The sequence below is a fragment of the Periophthalmus magnuspinnatus genome, chromosome 4, assembly GCF_009829125.3.
Source record: "Periophthalmus magnuspinnatus isolate fPerMag1 chromosome 4, fPerMag1.2.pri, whole genome shotgun sequence".
In the NCBI taxonomy this organism is placed as follows: Eukaryota; Metazoa; Chordata; class Actinopteri; order Gobiiformes; family Gobiidae; genus Periophthalmus; species Periophthalmus magnuspinnatus.
The window spans coordinates 11,694,831-11,704,348 of NC_047129.1; the positions used below are offsets into that span (position 1 = coordinate 11,694,831).

Below are 9,518 nucleotides of genomic sequence, written 5' to 3' on the forward strand. Positions count from 1 at the left end.
TAATGTGTAAAAAAACAAAAACAAATAAAGAGCGTTTAATGTGTTACAGCACGGCCAGTGTAAATAAGGTTTTATTATTTGGTTACTGCTGGACTCGGACATAAAGAGAGTTAAGTATATCTCTGCCTAAATGTATGGCCTGAATAAAGACATAAACATGTAATATTGTAACGCTGCTATGAGACCTAAAGGCCCACTGCGGATTTTCCCTAATTTGAAAAAAACAAAAACAATTAGCGTTTAACTTTTAAAATAACATTTATTTTAGTGATTTAATACAATGTGACAGCAAAGCTTTCAACATCTGAAGAACACCAGACAGCATTCAGCACTTTGTCACAACATTTTAAAATGACCCAACGACATAGGAAAAGCCAGAGCATTTCAGTTTAGCAAATCTATGATATAAGCTATATAATACAGCCAGGCATTTGGGAATAAACTAAAACAGAAATAAAAGGGAGGAAATGCAGCCAGTCACACATCATTATTTCGCTTGACAACAGCAGTCTCTTATAGGGTTAACATTCGGGAGCTACACATTGAATAATAACTTAAGCCTCAGAGTGGCCACATTCAGAGAGAAGGGAATGTTCAAATGAACGATAAATCCTGCAGATTCACATGAAAACTGTAATAAATGCATAGCCTCCGAGTGGCTTATTGGTGTTTACTCTTCACTTCGCCAGCTTGCAGGATTTGGCATCGTTCAGATTTTATTGACAAATGCGCTGAAATGGAATGTCTGTCGGAAATAACTAGAACAAAACAAAATGATATCAGCAAGGTGGGCTCGTCCACTTGGACAAAGTCACTATCGGGCGGATAATCCTATTATTTACAATAGTCAGTGGCAAATACACATTACACACGTTGCCAGAGCATTTAACACTACAGTTCACATGACAAGTGTCAATGAGGTGCGCGTGGACCTTTCACTGTTTGTCCGGTGTGTTGTTCACCAGGGGACCGTACAGGCCGCTGTAGCCCTGCTCTTTGTGTAATACTGTCCTGTCTCTGATCAGGTCACTGAAAGCATAGTCCATGGGAGGCCTGAAGCCAAGAGTGGGCACGAGACCTGTAGTGGAGTAGGGGGCCATGAAGGCGAGCCCGCGGCTGTGCGCGGAGTACGCGAGGCGCAGTGGGTTGAGTCCCAGGGGTGCGCCCAGCGGATAAGTGCTAGGGTCAGCGCCAAAATGCGGTGCGTTGGGTTGAAGTGGAGAAAAGGCCGAGCGGGTGCTGAGCGTCATGGCACCGGGCAGCATGGGTCTAGCGGGTGCGGTGGGTGCAGAGGAGGATGGAGGAGGCTGTGCGCTCTGCAGCCCCTTTTCCGCTGCCCACGGCTCTTCGGAGCCCGTCTTGTTGTTCAGTATCTGCTCGATCGCCTGCACCACGTCTCGGCCACAGCCCTGCAGGACCAGTTCTAGTACACTGCGCTTATGGCTGGGAAACACGCGCGTCAAGATGTCAATGGCGTTCATGTGGCGCGAGGCTGCAGATGCAGTTGGTTCGTGCTCGTCCTTGTCCGTGTCAGAGCCAGAGTCAGAGCCTAAGGAGCTGATAGAGCCGGCGGTGTCCTCGCCGTCTTTCACCGGTTTGGACACTGGAGAACTAATGAGAGACTCGCTGTCCCCGTTCTCTGAGCCTGAGCCCGCGTGGCGCCCATCCGGAGAGGACATACCTGGCGCAGGGTCACTGTCAGTGCACGCGCCTTTTCCTCCGCTTTGCGGAGGAGTGGAGGGACCCGAGAGCTGGCTCTTCGGAAAAAGTTCATACTTCTGAAGACTTGATTCTGAAATGTCAAAAGAGAGAAGTTAAAGTGGATTGAAGACAAGACATTAAAAAGATGAAATGCTACTTAAAAATGCTTTAAAGTTAGGACAGCATTAAAGTATAATAATGCATAACCAACCAGTGCATCGGTCTCAAATTATTCCTTGTGAGATTCTACTGTAAAGGCTATTCTTCCAGAATTATACCATTACTTTTGAACAAGAGAGCAGGTGGTGATTACCTGAGTTGCTTTCGTTGCTCACAGAGCTAAACACCTCGTAGTTTGGTCGCGGGGGAATGATGCCATTTGCCGCGGCCAGCGCTAGTCCTTCCGCGGTGCCGTAGAGGAGCTGGAGCTCTCGGGCCTCGTTCTCTTCCTGCGCCTGCTGCCGCCTCAGGGCTACCTGTGCTGCCATAACGCGCTGCCGCTCCGCAATCAGTGTACACTTGGCGCACATACAGTCTTTCCAACGGCAGTAGCGCTTGTGGCCCTTCAGCGCGGACACCACGCCGTGGTTCCGGCAGCGTGCGCACTTTGGGGTGCGCGGGTATTTGTCAGCGGCACGCAGTAAAAGCGGAGGGCCGCGCAGCAGGTTGCTGGCCATAGACACTGGGATGGAGGTCGCTCCAGGGTGCACCTGTGAGGCAGAGGAGGCTGTGGGAAGCTCCGGTCTCAAATCCATGGCTAACGTCTTTCGATTAAGTCGATCTATGAGGTTTACGCACAATAGAAGAGCAGAGGTAGAAAGTATTAGATGTGAGTTGGTGAATGGCTCACATCTGCTCCGCACTGGTCATGGCACAGAGCAGGTTTGTTCAGGTGTTGAAAAGCTGAGATCGATCAAACGACTGGAAACTGTCCAAAAAGAGCAGGCTGGTGTACGTGCGCGCGCGCTATAGCCCAAGAGGATCCACACTGAGCCGGAGTCAGTCCGAGGAGCAGCTCCTTCTTCGAGTGAAGTTTGGAGTGTCCGCGAGCTGAGGTTGTTACACGGTGCAGCCTGAGACACTAACTTCCTCCAGAGATTGTCAGTGGATACAGATCCCCTGCTCCCTCTCTATTGTTGCTCCTACGTTTTCATTAGACAAATTTGACAACAATGTGGCGTCTGTCATTGGCCGACGGAACGGAGGAACCTGATTGGCTTGTCTATTTCTACTGTGTCCACCTGAGTTCTCCTCCAAATATCAAGTGTTAAGATTGTGAAGGGAGGTCCCTGAAAGCTCAAATCGATGCTCTGTAGCCCATTTCTAAAATATATGAAGGACTTTTACAAGCAATGTTCTTTTATTATCTTAAACCTACTCTTTGGCATAAAAGTGTGTATGCAAGCAGGACCGTTTACAATAGACTGGAAATAGTGAATTATCCTCAATCTTTAAAATATATGATGAACTCGTCCAAACACGGTCCCCTAATGTCATAATAGTTCAGGGTCAGATTTTTCTAAATACGCTGGTGCATGAAAACATCGCGGAAGGTAAGTATAATTCTTTTTGTTGTTTTTGAGCGAACTGTCACGGCTTATCCACGCGCGTCAAAGCTGAACGGTAATTTTCCGTGTTTATCTTATCGCAGGGCAGGACTTTTACGTTACTGGACAATTCAGTGATTTAGAAGAATGTTACGGATTTATTTAGATGGACTATAAACTGTAACAGACACTGGGTTCAGCTGATCAAAAGAGTTAAATTATTTTAGACGAACAGACCAAAGCCTCTTATTCCCGGAAGCGTTAATAATACAGCAAGGTTTTTACACACTTTACGCATTTTTACGCACAACAGTTTCATAGGCCAACTGCGGGTAAATTAAGGCTTGATGTTTGCGCGTTAAAAAATAGACGGGCGACAAGAAGTATCAACATTTGGCAAAATTATAAGATACAGTTTGATGTGTTTTCACCCTTTGTCTGCTGTTCAAAGACGCAGAAATGCTGGATGACTTTATCTTTTTGGTAAGCTTGTGTTATTCACTTTTGAGCGTATTTCAGAACCAACTGTGGATAACATGATTTGATGTATTATTATTATTATTATTATTATTATTATTATTATTATTATTATTATTATTATTATTATTATTATTATTATTATTATTATTATTATATTATTATTATTATTGCTATACATTGCTGTTGTTGTTATTTTCTTACATGTCACTCATTTCAAACAGGTTTTATTCTGTGTCCTGATGAGACAGCTGATGGACAGGGACTTGAGAGGCGGCATCTCGCGCGCACGGCTGCAGTGGGTGCGTGCAGCCATCCTCTCTCCTCTCAGCCTCATTGTTTACTTTCTCAATCACTCGAAGCAAATGCCATCTGTTTCCCTCGCCGCTGTCATCCGCACCTTAATTACCTCGCCAACCAGCTCAAAGACGCGATATTAAAACTACATCTTTTGACATTCAGAGTAATTATGAGCACAAGCGGACGTCTCGTGCGAGTGAAACCGGTGACAAAGTGCTAGTTACAAACATACGTACGTCTACTTCCACTTGAGTGAGGCGGGATGGGCGCTCTCCACTCTCATTACAGGAGACATTTGATTGTGTTTGTGGAGTGCAGGTATAGAGCCAAAGTAAAGAAAGGAAGACTACAGTTAATTAAAAACACAGCATCCCTTCTCTCCTCACATTTAGCTGAATCTTTGTTCTATTAAAACAAACCAATGGCAGATCAAATAAAGAAACTAAATACAGATTGTAAATTATAAAGGCAGCAATGACTCATTCCTGATAATGTATTGAAAATATATATTTCGTAAATTACTTATTACTATTCCCTAGTACGCACAGATCATTATTCCCAAGAACCAATTAAAACTGTCCCACGCGCAATTAACCGTGACCGTGCGCACGTGAGTCCAACATTCTTTTACGCACTTCATTAGGCTTGTGCATCATAAACTATGAGCAGCTTTGTTTCCTTTGATGTCGGATACAGACCAGTGAGTTTTTACACCCTTTTAAGAAGACAACAATGACTATGCTTGACCCTACATATGTAGCAGCATGTTTCCGCTGCCCTGCAGCCCCAGCGCGCCTTTAGCGGCCTCTCCCACTGTCTGAGCCCCGCCTGCAGCCCGCCGGAGCCCGGAGCCCTCCCGCGCTCTCCCGCCGCAGAGCCACAGGTTAGAGTAGCACTTCTACAAGGAGCCGAGGAGAAAAGCAACGCACGGGCCTTTTCACACAACTATTTACACGTTTGCCGGGTGCACCAATAGGCCACTTCACACAGGGAATAAGTTTAGCATTTCTGTGAGACGAGAACACATGGGTTATAAAAGCTGTCCATGCACTGAGGCTATGGTAAGCTTAAGAAAAATATATGTGAGACATATTTTTAGGCTGTGTGCCACTGCACATATTTAGCATGGTTACCGCGCATTTTTTTTTTTATTTTTTTTTTTTATTTAAGTTTGAAACGGGCTATTTGTTACTTAATGTAAGCCTCTGTTAAATTTGGCACCTGGAAACTAAAAATATAATTTACTTGAGTAAATTAGGATAAGCTACATGTCATAAAGCAAAGGCTGCAGGGTAAATTTGTGGATGCGTCAGAGAAGCCAAGTTCGCCCTTCACTGTAAATTGGGGGTAACCCTGAAACGGCGTATGAATATTTTAAAGATGTGATAGGCCTCCTAAAGCCGTTGTTGGCCTGCACTCAGCATCCCTGTCTCACAAACTAAAATACCGCTTTTTTGCCCCCGAGGTACGTTGGCAGGGATTATCTTTGTTTAATGAATGGGCTACAAGTATTCATCAACACGCTGAGATTATTGGGATGCCTCGCTTTCCTTCTGCAGGGCCCTAAATCCAATGTGAACACATTTTGTGTGCGAGACATACAGACCTACACACCGCGCAGCCAATTAAAACGCTCTCTGCCCAAATCTATCCCTCCACATCTGCCTCCTTTTCTCCAGAAAACGAAAGGCACAGAAAAGAAGCAAGCTCATGAATAGGCGCTCATTGAGATCACAGATGGAGTATGGCTTTCTTTTTGCGAGAAATTTGAGAAACACCATTGTCCTCAATCAAAACTCAATGTGTTCACCCACAATAGCTCCGGCTTTGAGCTCGGCCGCTTCAATTGGCCTTGTTTTTGAAACTTGAAGTGTTCTGTACAAAGACTTGGCCCTCCTAGATGTCACCACCATCATGGCTTTGCCTCACTGCCGAGTGTGTGGATGACTTAGAAAGGGGAAAAACACAATTAATATGAAGCAGTAATTACTCCCCTTCACGCCTGTGCGCCCATTCAGAACCCCACTGGCCCATTTATTGCTTTGGGCCCATCCCACGCGGCTCATAATCCGAATGCCACAGGTTTTAGAAGGCACCAGGTCTCAGGAGGGATAAATACATAGAGCAAATACACGAATAAAAATCATTATTGCAGCTCTGCGAAAAAAATGTGTTTGTTGTTTTTTCATGTTATGGCAGCAATTAGATCTGCATATTCTTAATAATTAGGTTTAATTAGTAGACAGCAACGGAAGCAGTTTTTTTTTTTTTCTCTCTCTCTCTTTTTTGGCCAAATATAGTTCAAAGTGCTGCGCATTACGCGCGGGCACCTGATTGAGACGGAAGTATTTGCGTTACGCTTAAAGATAGTTACAGCTTGAAAATAGAAAAATAGGGAGAAATTAAGCTGTATTAGGTTGTAGTTAAATTACGTCCTATACAATTCAAAATAGGCATATCACACAGTCAAGGCTGCGCAGAGTACGCGTGTTCATCTCTTTTCAAAGCTCATATTAATGAAGACCTAATCATCCTCTGCTAAAATTAATTACAACATTAAATTTACATCATTTTTGCGGGGCATTTTTTGCTTCTTCAGTATAAATTTGGCCTTCAGGAAATTGTTATTGCCATAAGCTGGTCTATAGGCTGCTTTTAAATTAAACTGCCATAAATAAAGTCTGAAAAATATCAGCAATAATAATAATAATAATAATAATAATAATAATAATAATAATAATAACAACAATAATAATAATAATAATAATAATAATAATAACAATAATAATAATAATAATAATAATAATAATAATAATAATAATAATAAGCATAATAATAATAATGGTCATTACATTATTATTATTATTATTATTATTATTATTATTATTATTATTATTATTATTATTATTATTATTTTATCCACTAATTTGATTACTAATGGATAAATGAATGTTTCGCCTCTGCCAGTTTGTCGTCATTGGCAGCCAGAAAAAAGTTGGCCATGTTTTAATATCCCAGGCACTCAATATTATTCAAGACATGCAGGAATTTTGTGTTAGTAAAAGTTAACAAAATGTCCAAAACTTGCACTACCTTTTGATGGGCCCAATTAAACGCAAGACTTGATGCAACACAGAAGTCCAAATAGTGTTTTTACCCTGATTAAAAGTCACTATTGTCTCATTAACAAACAGTAGTGTGAATGGGTCTACAGCCTGAGAGAAAGTGCTCTGCCATTGTGCCCATCCCAACAGTTTTAAGCCTCGTAGATTCTGTTTCTTTGGGCACTCTGAGAAAGTAAACTGGGGCTGACCCTCCAGGTTAGCTGAGTCTGGGGATGTTGGAGGAGATGCTTTAGTAGAACAGCCTTCACTTCAAAAGGAGGGAGAACTGTGGCAGGAATTCAGTATGCTGCATTCTTGACCCCGGCGGGAGCTGGTTAAACATCATGGACGCCTTTTTCTTTTGTCATCCAAGAATCAAGACAGAAAAACCTGATGCCCCGCCATTGGATCTGTGCATGTGTGTGAGGGGAGACGCAGTAAGCTCATTAGCACACAAACACTTTCTCATCCTCCTCTGACACGTCACGGGACAACTGCTGATTAAGACATCTAACTGGAGGACAGAAGTGACACATGCTGGAAGATATATAGTAGGCACCAACTTTTTATACACATACTAATCTCAAGTGTACATTTCATCAGAGGTGAGAAGAGTAGCCACATTTTTTAAGTATTGCTCAAATAGAAGTATGAAGTTTTGAGAGTAATTGTAAGAGTAACTGACAGACTGATCGGATTTCTAAGTCGTTAATGTCATTTGGAAGGACAAACCTATAAATAAATACTGCTCAAATGATGAATTTTCAAAGGATGGCCACAAAAAATGAGAAAAAAAATACCTGAAGGAGTCATAACTTCAGTGTTTGAGTTGAACTGGAGTTAACACAGTGATATATAGGCTTAGAAACTCTGGCATTGTGCTTGCATGGCATTTCCACTATTTGAATCGTTTTTTTACTAGTTTCCACACCGTTTACTCTTCCTCATTAGATAGTCATGTGTATCGAGAAGCAAACACCAAGTCAAAACATTTAAATGACTAGTGTGAAATATCATTGTGTTTTGGGCGTTTCCGACATCATCATCGTCACAGTACAGAACAAGCCTGAGCACATAGAGCTGGAAAAGCTGCGTGGAAGAAACAGTAATGTCACACTTGAGAGGAGCTTCACTGTGTTCAATGAGGCCTAAAGCAGATGAGATGTGACAGGAGATAGTGATGCACCTGCCTGTCTATTGGCCCACAGTTATAGCCCTGGCCTAACCACCCTTGCCTGGAGCTGTAGCAAAAGAGTGTACACAGCAACCAACCGCATTCTGCATTCATCCATTTAAACCTGACATTTCACTCAAGTTCAGTTTTAAGAGGGTCCTGTGTAGAACAAGGATGACTGGACACTCTGAAAAGAAAATTACACTACAGATCAGGTGAAAATGTATCGAGAAGGGCTGTGAAATTTGAATTGAGATAGAGATTCAATCAGAGAATCATCATGTTTTGTGATATATAACACAGATTGTGCCCATGGTTAATGTTCAAGAAATTAATTTTGAAAGCTTTTTTTTTTTTTTTTTTTTTTTTTAGTGAGACAAAACTAAAAATCTAATCAAAATTTGTGATAGATCAAGATAATTTTTTTTTGTCATATCACCAAGCCCAAGTGAGAAGTATATTCAGAATAAGAGGCTTGTCTGATTCACTGTAGTTTACACACTATTACTTGAAGTGGAGATAGGAATGACCCTTAAATATATAAAATCTTTAAGGGCATGTGAATGGACTCATGACAAAGCTGACAAAAGATAATTGGTCTTTGTTATTTTCGCTGTTTTTGACTGCTGACTTCTCCTCAGGGGATTATGTAATAATAAAAAACACAAAGATACTCAAGTTTCATTAAAAAGGATAATTACAAACATGACTAAAATTATAGTCAACCAATATAAACAACTAGCAACATAATTTTGCGTCCATAAGTTAATTTAAAATAAATGATATTCTGTACTAGGAGTTGTCCGTGCCCCAGGTTTAAACTTTGCCTTTAGTTGATAGAGGAGCCGTGCTACAGATGGAGGTTTAAGCCCTGTGATCTCTGTGAAGACTGGAGCTGAGCTGTTGTTTGGTGGATAATAGCAGGTGGTGTGTGAAGGAGAGACTTAAGGCATTAATTAGTTAAGAGAAGTAAAAGGAGTGCGTTAAAGGTCTGCACGAACAGGCAGATGTGACAAGAAAAAGTACTTTTATATTCAATATACAACTGATAGCGATAGTTAGAAATTAACTCAAAAATATTCTAGGAGTAAATGATGTTGCCTTTCATCAAAATGGTACCTCACAATTGTAAAGAACCTACTAAAAGTCAAACCAACCAATGGGTAGTGCCATATTCTGTTAATAAGTGTTAGAAAAGATTTGGGGGCAACACAG

At 41.8% G+C, this 9,518-nt stretch overlaps 1 protein-coding gene across 1 annotated transcript; it reads right to left on the minus strand.

The window, feature by feature from the left end:
- Positions 1 to 356: 356 nt before the first annotated feature.
- dmrta2 (DMRT-like family A2) lies at positions 357 to 3,065 on the minus strand. The gene is made up of 2 exons (XM_033965325.2): positions 2,015 to 3,065; positions 357 to 1,792 (listed from the first exon to the last, which is right to left on the minus strand). The coding sequence occupies exons 1-2, from the start codon at positions 2,454 to 2,456 to the stop codon at positions 936 to 938; spliced, it is 1,299 nt and encodes a 432-aa protein (XP_033821216.1). The 5' UTR covers positions 2,457 to 3,065; the 3' UTR covers positions 357 to 935.
- Positions 3,066 to 9,518: the final 6,453 nt, after the last annotated feature.

Coding starts and splice junctions, on each gene's coding strand:
- dmrta2 (XM_033965325.2), bottom strand. CDS start 2,456: ATGGATTTGAGACCGGAGCTTCCCACAGCCTCCTCTGCCTCACAGGTG. Junction 1,793..2,014: donor GAGCAACGAAAGCAACTCAG/GTAATCACCACC, acceptor TTGACATTTCAG/AATCAAGTCTTCAGAAGTAT.